Source organism: Cherax quadricarinatus, chromosome 51, assembly GCF_038502225.1.
Source record: "Cherax quadricarinatus isolate ZL_2023a chromosome 51, ASM3850222v1, whole genome shotgun sequence".
NCBI lineage: Eukaryota > Metazoa > Arthropoda > Malacostraca > Decapoda > Parastacidae > Cherax > Cherax quadricarinatus.
This window is the reverse complement of record NC_091342.1, coordinates 1,714,152-1,730,744: the sequence shown is the minus strand read 5'-3', so window position 1 is coordinate 1,730,744 and position 16,593 is coordinate 1,714,152. Positions and strand designations below refer to the sequence as shown.

Genomic DNA, 16,593 nt, shown 5'->3' with positions numbered 1-16,593 from the left:
GGGAAAAAGTTTACCAAGTATACCAGGTAAAGTGCATGGTAGGGTTATTATTGAAAGAATTGGAGGTAAGACAGAGAGTAGGATTGCAGATGAGCAAGGAGAATTTAGAGTGGGTAGGGGATGTGTAGATCAAGTGTTTACATTGAAGCATATATGTGAACAGCATGATAGAGTGGATATGGGAGCAATGTGGCAGAGGTTGCAAGTGTTAGGAATAGGTAGTAAGTTACATTACTTCCCAGTAAAAGTAGGTCTTAGACAAGGATGTATAATGTTACCATGGTTGTTTAATATATTTATATATGGGGTTGTAAAAGAAGTAAATGCTAGGGTGTTGGGCAGAAGGGTGGGATTAAATTATGGGGAATCAAGTACAAAATGGAAGTTGACACAGTTACTTTTTGCTGATGATACTGTGCTTATGGGAGATTCTAAAGAAAAGTTGCAAAGGTTAGTAGACAAGTTTGGGAGGGTGTGTAAAGGTAGAAAGTTGAAAGTGAAAGTCGATAAGAGTAAGGTGATGAGGGTATCAAACAATTTAGATAAAGAAAAATTTGGTATCACATTGGAGAGAGGGAGTACGGAAGAAGTGAATGTTTTCAGATATTTGAGAGATGACTTGTCAGCAGATGGGTTTATGAAGGATGAGGTTAACCACAAAATTGATGAAGAAAAAAGGCGAGTGGTCAGTTGAGGTATCTGTGGAGACAAAAAAACGTTATCTATGGAGGCAGAGAAGGGAATGTATGAAAGTATAGTGGTACCAACACTCTTATATGGGTGTGAAGCTTGGGTTGTAAATGCTGCAGTGAGGAGGTGGCTGGAGGCAGTGGAGATGTCCTGTCTAAGGGTAATGTGTGGTGTATATATTATGCAGAGAATTAGGAGTGAATTATTAGGAGGTGTGGAGGTTTTGTGTGTGAGCGTGTTAGATAGGAGTAAATGGAGACGAATGGTTTTTGGGACTTGACAAGCTATTTTAATGTGAGCAAGGTAATATTTAGTGAAGGGATTCAGGAAAACTAGTTATTAGATTTAGCTAGACTCAAGTCCTGGAAATGGGAAGTACAATGCTTGCACTTTAATCGAGGGGTCAGTAATATTGACAGTTTGGAGGGATTTCTAAACTGTCGTATCTGACCCCCTCTGCAAAGACAGTGATTATGTATGAGGTGAAAGTGTTGAATGATTATAAAAGCATTCCCTTTTTGGGTATTTTCTTCCTTTTTGGGTCACCCTGCCTCGGTGGGAGATGGCCGACTTGTTGAAGATTAGAGAAAAAAAAAATTTGTGTACTGTATATGCATTTTATCAATCTAGGGAGCTTTAAGGTTCATCGTAGTATATTATGTGTGGGTGGGGTGGCCAGGAGGGCTACCACATCTGACTTCTTAAAGTAAATACTACTCACCTTTTGCCCTACATTAAGACTACAAATATTTTGAGGTAAATAATGTGTACTGTGTGTGTATTTTACTTTTTGTTTTTAATACCTAATTCTATTGCTAACTTAATATATGTTAGTGTAAGCCTGTTATCTGACATTTACAAGTGGAAAAAACAGCATTCTGCTATCCGGCAGTAGCCTGGAACCTAACCTGCCGTATAAATAGGGCCCTACTGTATTTACATATGAAGCTCTAAACTTATAGGGGTCATTTAAAGCATGAAATGGTATTATTATAATTTGATTCATGGAAAATGTTATGCCTGTAAGGATCAATCAGTACTACACAACACAGGAGAGAATGGTTTAAAAAAAAAAAAAAAAAAAGTTGAAAATGCTGTTGGAAAGACTGATAGATCAATAGGCATTCTGAAATAAGACATGCTACTTATCTAGACACTGACAGATCTATAGGAACTGTGAAATAAGACATGCTACTTGAACAAAAAGGCACAATACCATGACTGCAATACACAAATAACCCACACACAGAAGAGAAAAGCTTATGACAATGTTTTGGTTAGATTTTGACCATTTACAAGTCACACATGACTTGTAAATAGTCCAAGTCAGACCAAAACATCATCATAAGCTTCTGTTTCTTATGTGTGGGTTATTTGTGTATATGCTACTTGTTTAGCATACAAATATTTCAGGGGCTTCCGTCATAGTCATTAACACTCAAATGTAGTATTACTTAAAAATGCTTGAAAAACTTCTGCCTATGACCTGATTTATCCAATGTCTATGGGAAACCAAGTATAGTGGACCCTCGACCAACGATGGCATCGTCTAACGTTAAATTCGACTAACGATACGTGTTAACGCTAACACGTTGCCTCAACTAATGATAAAAAAACTCTACTAATGATATTCGTACTCGGACACCAATTAATATCGTTAGTCGAGGGTCCACTGTACAGTGGAAAATATGTAAAAGCAAACTGCAAAATATATGGAATAAAATATTGTTTCAGAGTAACAGATAATCATGATGCTCAAACTCAGATTAACACTCAAATGTAATATTACTTAAAAATGCTTGAAAAACTTCTGCCTATGACCTGATTTATCCAATGTCTATGGGAAACCAAGTACAGTGGACCCTCGACCAACGATGGTATCGTCTAACGTTACATTCGACTAACGATACACTATTTAGATAAGCATACTGGTCAGAAAGCCCATTGTAAGTCTGAGTCATCGGTAAAAGAGTATGTCGCAAACTGAGGAGAGGCCGTATATCATCGGGTCAGAACCAAATAAAAAAGTTCTACTAATTGCCTAGGTTGAAAATCAACTTACTTATTTTTAATGCTGACTGCAGAAGTGAAATCCCTTTCTGTTAATGCTGTACGGAAATTTGCTACTGAAGGCTCCTTTTCAATAATGTCCTGCTTTGCTTCAGGCATAATAAAGGGAACCTCATGGCCATTTTCCTTGAGAAATTCTCCCAGTCTGATTAGAAAAGTTTCACTAGGTTCAATATTCTCCTCCTGCATAGACGTCCAAATTCCCAGGGCCTTTTCACATTCATTTTGTTGTTCTAGGGGAATGAAAAATGAAGATTAATATATTCTAGATTACATTCATTTATCTGGAAAGGTCTCTAGAAATTTTGCTTTATTGATTACAAATCATACATATGCAATTAGGCCAAGACATACTTTAGTAATAGTCAAATATAGAGTTGAGCAAAGTTATGAAGCAGAGTTGTGGAAAGGAAACCAGAGAGAATAGTATTTAGGGAGTAAAAAAAAAAAAAAAAAAAAAGTCTAAAATAAAAGATCTACTAATAACCAATAACTCAAACCTACCTCCTAGGGCACAAACAGATTAACATCAGCAGCAGCTCAGCTTGAAAACTTATGAGTGGCAAAGTCTTGTCATACATAAAAAGTTACCTCAGTCAAACGACACATTCATGAGTATGCAACACTGGTGTGGAACCCTCCCCTAGCAAAACATGAAGTGAAATTTGAGAAAGTATAATGGTTAATTTTTATATAGCTGGACTTGAGTACTGGAAATGGGAAGTACAATGCCTACACTTTGAAGGAGGGGTTTGAGATATTGGCAGTTTGGAGGGATATGTTATATATCTTTATATATGCTTCTAAACTGTTGTATCTGGGTGCCTCTGCAAAAACAGTGATTATGTACGAGTGAGGTGAAAGTGTTGAATGATAAAAGTATTTTGTTTTTGGGGATTTTCTTTCTTTTTGGGTCATCCTGCCTCAGTGGGAGATGGCTGACTTGTTGAAAAAAAAAAAAATAATAATAATGGAGAGCATTAAGATTGGTGCCTGAGATGAGGACCAATGAGCAAAAAAAATGAGAGAACTGACACAGACATTATGGGCATGTAACAGCGGCATTATTGAATGTAGCTCAATTGCTAGAGCATTCAGCTCACACAATGAGGTCTGGAGTTCGAATCCCCAGTACGGCTGGATAACATTACGATGTGTTTCCATAAGACACCTGCTGTCCATGTTCACCCATCAGTATAAAATGGATACCTGGATGTTAGTTGACAGGTGTGGGTTGCATCCTGGGACAAAATTAACCTAATTTGCCTGAAATGCTCTGCATAACAAGTGGCTTTCTATACAGTAGTATGTCACTGATGTCAGCTAAGCCTGTATACCTTGTACAAGTACTTGTACGAATGAAGATATTTTATTATTATAACCTAGAATAACCAAAGAGTCAAGCAATATACAGGCAAGCTCTACTTTACAGTGCTTTACCGTATGGTGTTTAGCTAATACAGTAGTTTTCAATTATATCCATTCTTCATTTATTCAGACTTCCTACAATAAACATATTCACCTCTTATTAGTAGCTAAGGACGAGAATATTTTAAGGTTAAGTAATGTGTGTACCATAAATGCATTTATTAAGCCTAGCTCTATTACTCACTTAATATATGACAGGGTAAACATGTTATCAGGCTTTTATATACATTTGAAAGTGAAAAAAAGCCTGTTTCACTTTACAGCAGTCCCCTGAAACCCAACCTGCTGTATGCAGATCTCACCTGCAACTTATTTCCATGTTTCAAGGGGGGCAACATACTTTGAAACAATTGCAATATCATAAGATTTCCTCATAAATAGGGTTAGCAGACAAAAGCTATCAAAAGAAACAAAAATATATCTGTACCAACTCATACATTCTAATGTCATAAGAGACTAGTTTAAAAACCATTAGACATTAAAAATCCAAGAAAACAATGATGAAACTATCATTAAGCACATTTATGCCAACTGCTGCTGACAAGTGATGATTTTGGCCAAATTCAACATACTGTAAATTTTCATCTGACTTCATTTTTCCTGTGGTTCTATTTAGAAATATATGCTCTTTAAGACTATGAATTTTTTTTTAATGTTTTAACACATATGGGGGAGGGGGGAAATAAAAATTGTTGAGGCCTGCCTACCACAGTTAAAAGGCTAAAAAAAAAAACTCAGAAATTTTAAATTTAGCACTTTTCTATATTATCAAACATGGGAAAAAATACTTTAATTTTTAAAGTCATACTACATTAGAAATTTTTTTTTTTTTTTTTTTTCAACAAGTCGGCCGTCTCCCACCGAGGCAGGGTGACCCAAAAAAGAAAGAAAATCCCCAAAAAGAAAATACTTTCATCATCATTCAACACTTTCACCACACTCGCACATTATCACTGTTTTTGCAGAGGTGCTCAGAATACAACAGTCTAGAAGCATACACATATAAAGATACACAAACATATCCCTCCAAACTGCCAATATCCCAAAACCCCTCCTTTAAAGTGCAGGCATTGTACTTCCCATTTCCAGGACTCAAGTCCGACTATATGAAAATAACCGGTTTCCCTGAATCCCTTCACTAAATATTACCCTGCTCACACTCCAACAGATCGTCAGGTCCCAAGTACCATTCGTCTCCATTCACTCCTATCTAACACGCTCACGCACGCTTGCTGGAAGTCCAAGCCCCTTACCCACAAAACCTCCTTTACCCCCTCTCTCCAACCCTTTCGAGGACGACCCCTACCCCGCCTTCCTTCCCCTATAGATTTATATGCTTTCCATGTCATTCTACTTTGATCCATTCTCTCTAAATGACCAAACCACCTCAACAACCCCTCTTCTGCCCTCTGACTAATACTTTTATTAACTCCACACCTTCTCCTAATTTCCACACTCCGAATTTTCTGCATAATATTTACACCACACATTGCCCTTAAACAGGACATCTCCACTGCCTCCAACCGTCTCCTCGCTGCTGCATTTACCACCCAAGCTTCACACCCATATAAGAGTGTTGGTACTACTATACTTTCATACATTCCCTTCTTTGCCTCCATAGATAACATTTTTTGACTCCACATATACCTCAACGCACCACTCACCTTTTTTCCCTCATCAATTCTATGATTAACCTCATCCTTCATAAATCCATCCGCCGACACGTCAACTCCCAAGTATCTGAAAACATTCACTTCTTCCATACTCCTCCTCCCCAATTTGATATCCAATTTTTCTTTATCTAAATCATTTGACACCCTCATCACCTTACTCTTTTCTATGTTCACTTTCAACTTTCTACCTTTACACACACTCCCAAACTCATCCACTAACCTTTGCAATTTTTCTTTAGAATCTCCCATAAGCACAGTATCATTAGAAATACACGTACTATAATTCATACTCACTATAACCCGTCAGCAAGTGCATGTACATCATATTTCTGTCCAGATCAAAGACATCACGAGTGACAGTGACTAGATGCTCAAGTTCCAATAGTCTGCCAGTCTCCAGGAACCTCTGGCATTGAATATTCAACTTGGTGTTGAAGGCTCGCAAACCTGGGGTCTGAAAAGCCAGGCTCGCATAAATTACACTTAGAGTATATTTTTAAACTTAATGAGAGTTATAAAACATATCTTATACCTTCTATACACCCTTATTCTTTCTACAAACATATCATGTAATTCTCTCTCCCCCCAATCACTCAGCATTTCATTTACCAGATGCGTCCAAGTTTTGGCTCATGAGCCTCATGCAACTTGACTGCCCATTCAATGGGACTCACAAAACAACACAGTACGTCCTCATCTAACATTGTCGATAGTTTCTTGGAAACTGAGACTAAGCAAAGCAACGAACGTATAACGAAACACACCTTGCTGTCCATTGTCAAACCTCTTCAAAACTTCTAGTTTTGTGTTAAAATAGTTTAAAAAACAATAAATTGATAAATGAGAGATGAGGAGGAGTTTGAGGCAATCAGTCCCTCAGCCTAGTCAATATGTTTAGTCCATCAATCTTGATGGACTGAACACATTGACTCTAGGTTGAGGGACTGATTACCTCAAACTTCTCATCTTTCACCTTTTTCTGCACTGGACTGAAGGAGCCACTGTGTGGCAAAACGTTTCCAGAATCAAGATTCCCAAATGTTGCAAGAGTATCTCACATTTATCACTTATAGTTTAAGCTTCTAATGTCACACTTTTTCTCTATTTTTTGTGGCCACAGACATCAGGGGTGCACAGTGTAACTTTAGCACTCATTGCAACAGGGTTAAATCAAAGAATAAATGTTCACATAAGGAGCACCTCCTACCACCACAGTTTAACCCGTAAACGGTCCAAACGTATATATACGTTTGGAAAGCATGCAAAAAAAAGTAGATCTTTTTTTTGTTTTTTTTTTACATTTGAAAATGTGTAAAAAACTTTGATCTACTTTTTTTTTTGTTATATTTGAAAATATATAAAAAAAACGTAATCTACTTTTGTAGCACTATACATGTGAACGTAGATCTGCTTGGACCGTTTACGGGTTAAAAACAAAAACAAATATGGTGGGCCCGATGAGCGCTTTTGTACAGTATCATTTATAGTAGTGCATTTGTATGATTATCATATACTTTACGAAATTTTTACTGTCCTGTCTCCACACAGACAGTGGCCCTGGTCAGGAATCGATTTTTTCTCATCAATGTGATAACGAAACGACGTTGAAGGAAACAATGTTAGTTGAGGATTTACTATATCTAGAGCAGGAAGAGGAGCTGCACTGAATGAGAAAATGAACTATGTGAAGCTCACTAGCCACAACTTGGCCACATCTGTTATACACCTTCCTAACCATGTTAAGGCCTTTTCATCTGTAATTAATAAATTAAATTTTTCTCCATCTTTGCATAATGAAATCGGACAAACTTGAAAGAGCCAAGCTTAAAATGGAAAACTGCAAAGGACTAAACTTCCCTGAGTCACTAGGTAAAAAATAAATCATGAGGATATGTAACACCAGCCTGAGGCGGTGCATTTCACTGGACTGACCCTATCAAGCTTAAGATAGTGCACATAACCAAGATGCACATTTTTAAACATGTTACTGGTCAGTATTTTTATATTTAAATTTGCAGACATATTAATATATGTAGGTAGTAGGTTGGTAGACAGCAACCACCCAGGGAGGTACTACCGTCCTGCCAAGTGAGTGTAAAACGGAATCCTGTAATTGTTTTACATGATGGTAGGATTGCTGGTGTCTCTTTTCTGTCTCTTAAACATGCAAGATTTCAGGTACGTCTTGCTACTTCTACTTACACTTAGGTTACACTACACATAAATGTACAATCATATATATACACACCCCTCTGGGTTTTCTTCTATTTTCTTTCTAGTTCTTGTTCTTGTTTATTTCCTCTTATCTCCATGGGGAAGTGGAACAGAATTCTTCCTCCATAAGCCATGCGTGTTGTAAGAGGCGACTAAAATGCCGGGAGCAAGGGCCTAGTAACCCCTTCTCCTGTATAAATTGCTAATTTTAAAAAGAGAAACTTTCTTTTTTCTTTTTGGGCCACCCTGCCTTGGTGGGATACGGCCGGTTTGTTGAAAAAAAAAAATTAATATATATTTTTATATTCGTTACAAGATTTTTGACTAACCTCTAGGAGCTTCCGTGCCTGCTTGATACGCCCACACTCAATGAAGGCAAATACCATATCATACAGGCTGTTCATTTCACCATGGCTTGCAATACTCATGTCCATGATTTTCTGCAATCTAAATTAAAGATGTTAGAACACTTTTCAGAATATATAATGATGTTAGGCTGCATGTATACAGTGTATGTATAGTGTGCATATGTATATATGTATGCAGTCATCTATATGTGGTTGCAGGGGTCAATTCTAAAATCCTGGCTCTGTTTCTTGACTTGCAACTCTTCAGATTCACTCTCTCTTAGCCTCGGGGGCCTTATTGTACCTGCTCTTAAAACTATGTACAGTCTGCCTCAACTACTTCCTCATCAAGATCATTCCACTTCCTGACCACTCAGAATACAGAAATACTTCCTAACAACCCTCTGGCTTATCTACAGCTAACTTCTAATGGTTTCCCCGAGTTCTCATCTCGCCTCTCACAAAGCCTATCCCTGTCTTCCTTATCAACACCCCTGAGCAATTAACATACACCAGGCTGTCCTCAAGAGAGAACTGGATAAGTGATCAGCCAAGCTGGCTGCATGTTTGACTGCATGTGGTTAACACCACCAGTTTGAATTATCAGGTTATTAACCAGAAGGTTTGATCTGGGACTGGGCAACAGGGTAGGTGGGAAATGGTTTTTGTGGAAAACAAAAAATTACAATACTCTTAGATCCCCTCACTGTCTGACACTTTCAATATTTTATCAAACAATCCAACAGAAGCTTTCAAGAAGCTCTTATCTTAACAATTTCTAGATCTAATCAACCAAGTTGTGATGACCATGGGAGCCTGTGGGCCCTTAACACAAATAGCCTGATTGACCAGATGGTCTACATTATAGCATGGCCAAAGGACGGGCTGTGGGATTAGAAGAGCCTTCGAAATAGGTCACACAAAAAAAGTCACGGGTAAAAATATTCAAGGGGACTCTCACTCTTCCCCATTTGCATTACATGTTATCTTGTACAAGAATGGTATACAATACCAACAAGATGAAATTAAGACACATGTGCAACATCTGGGTATCTTTATTGTAGACGTTTTGCCATCCAGTGGCTTTATCAATACAAATTCCAGGACATAACTTGAAGACAGTAGAACTATGTACAGAAGATGAGGTAATCAGTCCCTCAACCTTGGAGTAGGTGCAAAGAGCACCATAGTCGTGGAGACTCCATGACTATGGTGCTCTTCGCACCAACTCCAAGGTTGAGGGACTGAGTACCTTATCTTCTGTACATAGTTCTACTGTCTTTAAGTTATGTCCTGGAATTTGTATTGATAAAGCCACTGGATGGCAAAACGTCTACAATAAAGATACCCAGATGTTGCACATGTGTCTTAATTTCACATGTTATCTTATATCACATATTATTTGTATAAGTTTTTTTTTATAAGTTATCTTTTGCAAATTTATGGCCAAATTGTTTGCTTCATTAATGGTTATTCCTAGGTTTCTAATTGTTTCTACAATTATTTTATGCCCCAAAACAGTACTTTGTTTTAGGATGTAATACTAAGTGTCACTACCCTATATACTCACTTCTCTGCATCCTCCAACTTGACACAGTGCACAGTCAACTCAAGCTTAGAGGGTGTTACACGATGCTCCTGCCAGATGTTTTCAAAGTCACTGAGTGCTCCAGCCAGATCATCGCTGTGTAAATTATAATAATTAATGCCCTTAAAAATATTGCAAATTAATTTTTAATAAGGAAGGTAATAGTAACTACAAAAGTTATAAGGATCTGTTATTTTTTAAAAGAATTTCATCAGTAAAAAGTTAATATAGAAGTGTAAACAGGTAAAATTTATGAAGAGATTCAGGCAAACTGGTTAGCTGTACTTGAGACCTGGAGGTGGAAAGTATAAGGCCTACACTCTGAAGGTAGGAGGAGGATGCTGCAGCTCAGAGGGCCATACGAGCTATGATGTCAGTATGCTTGTGGCTGAATGAATGATGAATGTGTTTCCTCTTCTTTTTATGGAGGGAAGGGTGGGGGAGAGGAGATTGCCCTACCTCAATGAGAGGTAGGGCAATCATTACCTCAAAAGTTAGCAATTTTTAACCACACTGGCATCTCCCACTAAGGCGGAGTGACCCAAGAAAAAAAAAAACCCATCATAATCATCCTGGTCAGAAGTAAACAGATGCTGTAATTCAAATGACCCTCTGATAGGCAACAGCCCAAACAGTGCTTCAGAGTGCAGGGACTGCACTTTCCACCTTCAGGACTCAAATTCTGCTAACCTGTTTTCACAAATCCCTACATAAATGATACTTTGCTCATGTTCCAACTGTACATCAAGACAAACAAAAACCATTCTTCTCCACTAACTTCCATCAAGCCTGCTGGATGCTCGACCCCTAGCACTCAGAACCTTCTTAAACTTCCCTTTTCTCCAACCCATTTTTAAATGGGTGTGTGTACTCATCTATATGTGGTTGGAGGGGTACAGCCTTAGCTACTGGCCTTATCTCTCAACCTGCCACCTGCCAGATCCACTCCCTCATGGCCTTGAGCCTCACCGTACTGCTCTGCCATTTCTTCACTCTGGCCACCCTGAGACTGAAGAAATACTTCCAGACATCCCTGTGGCTCATCCATGTCTAACTTCCAGCTTTGTCAATGAGTTTCCCATTTCTCACCTCTCAAATGCCCTGTCCATCTACTCCATCAATTGCCCCGAGTATGCTGTGTGTGTTTACCTGGAGTATACCTGGAGAGGGTTTCGAGGGGTCAATGCCCGGTCTGAGACTAGGCCTCATGGTGGATCAGGGTCTGATAACCAGGCTGTTACTGCTGGCTATATGCAAGCTGATGTATGAACCACAGTCCGGTTGGTCAGGTACTGACTTTAGGTGCCTGCCCAGTGCCTTTTTGAAGACAGCCACAAAAATGTTATTTTTCCATTTATTTTTATACTGGCCTCTTTTTTTTTTTTTATATATATATTTGCAGTTAAGCATTTTATAGTGCTTTCTTTTAATAAATACCTCTCCTTCAACTGGGGGTACTTCAGTCTTGTTGAGGATGTGTATAGCACATTTCCTGCAATCACGTATGAGGTTTATGGAGAAGTATAACAAGCTATACGAATCTTTGATTAATATGCACTCTTCCTTGAGGCACAAATGGTTGAGCATGGCTTATATTTAGTCAACACTATGACTTGATTTTCAAATATATAATTATTACTTTGACTGGTACAAACCTGTTAAGATGTGCTTTGATGAGAGGGCCAAAAATAACACTTCCAGGCTGGGCGATTCTGTGGCTTAAGAAAACATCCATGAAACGACGAACAGTGGCAACATCACCTTTGTCAGCGAATATATCTAGAATACGTTTACACTGGTGCGTGGTTGTTACCGACTCTCTCTCATCAATGCTTTCTGGTGCATTACTTTCAATTAGCTTGAAAGCATCTGTGGAGAAAAAAAACAAGGATAAAAATTACATGGATGATGCTTAATTCATGTACAACAAATGTACATTAAAACATATGGAAGAGGAGATAGAGAATTTAGTGCTACTAACACTTGCATCATTTGTGTCAATTTGTACTTCTACTCTTAACATCATTATTAAATACAACTTGTTTAAGACCTCAATACAATTAATCCAATAATCCTTAATGTAAGTTAATACTGAAGGCATTAGAGGTAAAGCACACAATCAAAACTGCCATCTACTTACCCTCTATCTGACCTTCTTGGACCATAAGCTGTGCCAGTCGAAGAAATTTAAAGGGAGTCAACTTTGAGTCTGGTTCTCTTTGCACAAGATCTTGAAGAACTTTTACAGCCTCAGTGAGTTTACCAGCGCTAACATACATGTCAATCAAGAGAACATATATTCCAATGCCAAATGGATACTGCTCTGCTTCTAGTTTCTGAAAGATTAAAACTAGATGAACTAATAGAAAATATACAGAAAGATATGCACACTCAAGAAATTATGATGCCCTGATTGTATTTTCAGGAAAAACACGAGCATGCTCCAGTTTAGGTTTTAGATTTTGTCACCGAAAAGGCTAGTTTATTGTGCACCCCCATATCCATCCTGTGGATGGTAGTGCAAGAGCACATGGATACACAAGAGGCCTAGGAACTAGGCCCCAAAGGGGTTAACAAGAGTACATTTGAATTTCTATCTACAGTTCACTGATCTGTTACAAAAAATTTAAGAAATTTGCTTAATATATCTGCATAAATGAAAAAACTCAAAATTTCAACCTTTAGAAGACCAATCTAAGCTATTCATAACTGGTTCCAAATGAGGAAGGAGAGGATAATTTCAAAGCCTAAATAGAAGAAAAAGTGCTCTTACTTAAGAATAACAAAAAATTTGGTAAAACTGCAAAACACTTTTACACCAACTTAGTGAGGAATGAACAACTATTGGAAAGACTAGCTAAAATAAGAGAATGTGATAATGTTGAAGAGATACATCTCTGAATTTATGAATGCAATGTCTGAGTGAGAAAAAGATTTGCAGAAAAAAAAAAAAAAAAAAAAAAAAAAAAAAAAAAAAAAAGGCATTTTAGTAGCCTCTTATGACACTCAAGGCTTAGGGAAGGTTTCCTAAGGCAGAGCAACCCAGAAAACCTAACACATTCAACACAAACCATACTAGAAGTGCGCAGACATAATAATTCAAATGACCTTCCAAACTGTAATATCACTGCTGCCCCTCCTTCACATATACTTATAGAGAAAAAAAGACAAAAACTGAGTGGGAATAAATGCTAAAGAACAAATGAATGAATGGGTGAATCAGAAAATTTTTGCCTTAAACACAAAATTTTTTAGAGTAATAAATGAGTTGTTAAAACAAAGGGAATAAATGGAAAGGTCATTTAAGAGTGAAGTTGCTGGAAAAGGGAGGGATGGGAGGGAGGGGGAAGTAGAAGTAAAGAGCAATACAGAGAATACTGCAGTCAGGAAGCAAAAAAGAAAATAATTTTAAGAACAACAAGGCACAATGACTGGAACAATACACAAACAACCCACATATAGGAGAAAATCTTATGACGACGCTTCAATACGACTCGGACCATCAACTAGTCCAATGGGTCAAATTGGACTGTAATGCTGTCATGAGTTTCTTTCTCCTACGTGAAGGATTATTTGTGTAGGAATACAATTTGCTCACAAAGTCTCATAATTAATGGAGGTTTCAATCATTAACACAGAAAAAGAAAAACTGTTCACATGAGTTTTGCAAATTTCTTTAAATTTATCATCAGTGCTAGATAGAGTTCACAGAGAAAGGTTCGGGATAAGAGTATCAAATAAAGTGTAAGGAAAATTCATAATAAAATGGCAAAGGTTATAATAAATGCCAGAAGTGTGTGTGATATTTTACATGTGTATCCTCTTTTAAAATCAAATGCAAACTTGTATATATGATTAAGCACAAAATATAAAAATTTATTTCATAAAGCTTTTGAGATAAACACCAACCTTTTTCATCTCCTCCACTTTCTCTATGTCTTTGTTTCGAATGTAAGCTATAAGCAGATGACCAACAATATTTTCTGTTGGGAGGTTTTTATTTTTTAGCTCACTGTAGCGACGCTCCAGTTCAGATACACTCTGCTGAGACTAAATAAAAAAATTATTAATCCAAGACAAATTATCCTTAAAGCAATGAGAACTACAGTAGAATCCTACCCCTTTCACAAAAATTCTTACCATGTCTGCAGATTTATCTGCTATGAAATGCAAATACACTCCAACACTATTCATTTACACTACAGCTTCTACCATCACACCTCTGCAAACTTATAACTTAAGAGAAATAATTTATAAATTGGTCTGGAATACCAATCACATATACATTGAGATAATTTTTGGCAAAGACCATGATTATGTGTGAATGATGGTGAAAGCGATGAATGATGGTGAAAGTGTTTCTTTCTTTTTTTGGGTCACTCTACCTCAGTGGGAGACGGCCGATGTGTTAAAAAAAAAAAATTAATACACTTGCTGTCTCCCACCAAGGTAGAGTGATCTGAAGACTAAACATTTCCACCATCATTCACTATCACTCTCTTGTTAGAGGTGTGCCGATACTATAGTTCAGACGCCCCTCCAACCTCTCCTTCAGAGTGAAGTCAACGTACATTCCACCTCCAGGATTCAAGTCCAACTAACTGGTTTCCCTGAAGCTCCTAACAAATATTACCTGGCTTGCACTTCAACAGCTCGTCAAGTCCCAAAAACCATTTGCCTCCATGCACTCCTATCTAATGTGCTCACACATGCATGAAAAGGCTCAATTCAAAAGAAGCACTAAAACAAAATGCTTCAAAAATAAAGAATTCAGTGCACTAATTATTTCCATTTTTTTTTTTAACATCAGTCATCTCTCACTGTGGCATTTGGTTACCTAAAAAAGAAGAAACAAAAGTTTTCTTGCTTTTACAAAACAAATTCTATAAAATAGTCACTTCTTTGCATAACATCAAGCTATATACTGTAGAAACAGGTTCTCTTAAACTCACATATAGCACTAACGTCTCGCGAGGTGGAGGTTGAAATGCAAGATCTCCAGACGACACTCTTTCCAGAAGTTCCACAGTTTCTTCGGTTGCTTGCCCCTCCAGTTTGGATTTGGCTAGCAATGCATTTTCCTTGCTTATGTTGATACCACGACTCACCATCTCCTAAAAGACAAACTGACACATTTGAACACTGACCTCTGGCAGGACACGGGCTTAATATGAGGTGTAAGATTTGAAAATAATAATTTGTTTTTGTTTTGATGTTCTTATAATGAGTTTCCATACTTTAAACAGATTTTTGGTTACTTTTTGAGAATGCACTATGGTGAAAATATTATGCTCAAGTGTGCTTCTAGTGAGCATCTACTGTATGAATTACTGCCTGAAAACTTTTGCCAAAATACTGAGCACCATCCATCAACCCTCCCCCCCCCAATCCCCCAACAAAAAAATAAGAGGGTAAAACTTTTTTTTTTTTTTTTTTTTTTTCAACAAGTCGGTCGTCTCCCACCGAGGCAGGGTGACCCAAAAAAAAAGAAAGAAAATCCCCAAAAAGAAAATACTTTCATCATCATTCAACACTTTCACCACACTCACACATTATCACTGCTTTTGCAGAGGTGCTCAGAATACAACAGTTTAGAAGCATATACGTATAGAGATACACAACATATCCCTCCAAACTGCCAATATCCCAAACCCCTCCTTTAAAGTGCAGGCATTGTACTTCCCATTTCCAGGACTCAAGTCCGACTATATGAAAATAACCGGTTTCCCTGAATCCCTTCACTAAATATTACCCTGCTCACACTCCAACAGATCGTCAGGTCCCAAGTATCATTCGTCTCCATTCACTCCTATCTAACACGCTCATGCACGCTTGCTGGAAGTCCAAGCCCCTCACCCACAAAACCTACATAGTAAGAAAACCATACCCCCGGCCGGGATTGAACCCGCGGTCATAGAGTCTCAAAACTCCAGCCCGTCGCGTTAGCCACTAGACCAGCTAGCCACAATAAGATTCATCCAACTAGGTATATTTCTACACCATAGGAAGGTTAGCACAGGCACCACTGTGACCACAAATGCAAGTTTTTACAGACGAATCTCCAGCTAGCATGGCCGTGACGAACTCTAGCTCAAGTCCCTTCACTGCCGTCAACATGACCGCGGGTTCAATCCCGGCCGGGGGTATGGTTTGTTTGCAATCGTGCCATTACGATTTCTTGAGTCAAAACTACATGGTGTTATGAATGAGTCGCACTTTAGCTTAAATCTTTAGATGGAACACTCACCCGAAGAAGTGGTAATACTGCCGTGCCCAATGGAGAACCATGGGTCTGCCATATTACATCCTTTAAAAACATGCCAGCAACATCCTGCTGTTCTCGCCCTGAAGTCTGCTGAGCACCTTCATCTTCAGTGTTCTGGTCTTCAATAGCTAGAAAAAGAACTATTTTAGTAATTATTTCATCATTATTCTATCTACCTATTTTATCCTATAAATTTAATATAAAACTTTAAATGATAATTAAAGCAAAATAATTCATGCAAAATCTTCTACAAGAAAAATCAAGTCACAAAAAATTTTGACACTATAAAGTGTTAAGATCCATTAATATAAAGTGACA

General features: G+C 37.8%; 1 protein-coding gene and 1 long non-coding RNA gene across 3 annotated transcripts in view; one reads left to right on the top strand and one right to left on the bottom strand.

Annotated features, from left to right (window-relative positions):
• bsf (bicoid stability factor) overlaps positions 1–16,593 on the bottom strand; it is a 64,007-nt gene that overhangs the window by 18,476 nt on the left and 28,938 nt on the right. For both annotated transcript variants that reach the window (XM_070095666.1, XM_070095667.1), the window contains exons 11-19: positions 16,258–16,403; positions 14,963–15,124; positions 13,920–14,060; positions 12,151–12,346; positions 11,666–11,879; positions 9,993–10,106; positions 8,405–8,522; positions 6,156–6,315; positions 2,753–2,993 (exon numbers count right to left, since the gene is read on the bottom strand). In XM_070095666.1, coding sequence (XP_069951767.1) covers positions 2,753–2,993; positions 6,156–6,315; positions 8,405–8,522; positions 9,993–10,106; positions 11,666–11,879; positions 12,151–12,346; positions 13,920–14,060; positions 14,963–15,124; positions 16,258–16,403 — 1,492 coding nt within the window. The remainder of the gene's footprint in view (positions 1–2,752; positions 2,994–6,155; positions 6,316–8,404; positions 8,523–9,992; positions 10,107–11,665; positions 11,880–12,150; positions 12,347–13,919; positions 14,061–14,962; positions 15,125–16,257; positions 16,404–16,593) is intronic.
• The window catches only part of LOC138854168 (uncharacterized), an 87,394-nt gene that overhangs the window by 41,871 nt on the left and 28,930 nt on the right, over positions 1–16,593 (top strand). The gene's annotated exons all lie outside the window — the stretch shown is intronic.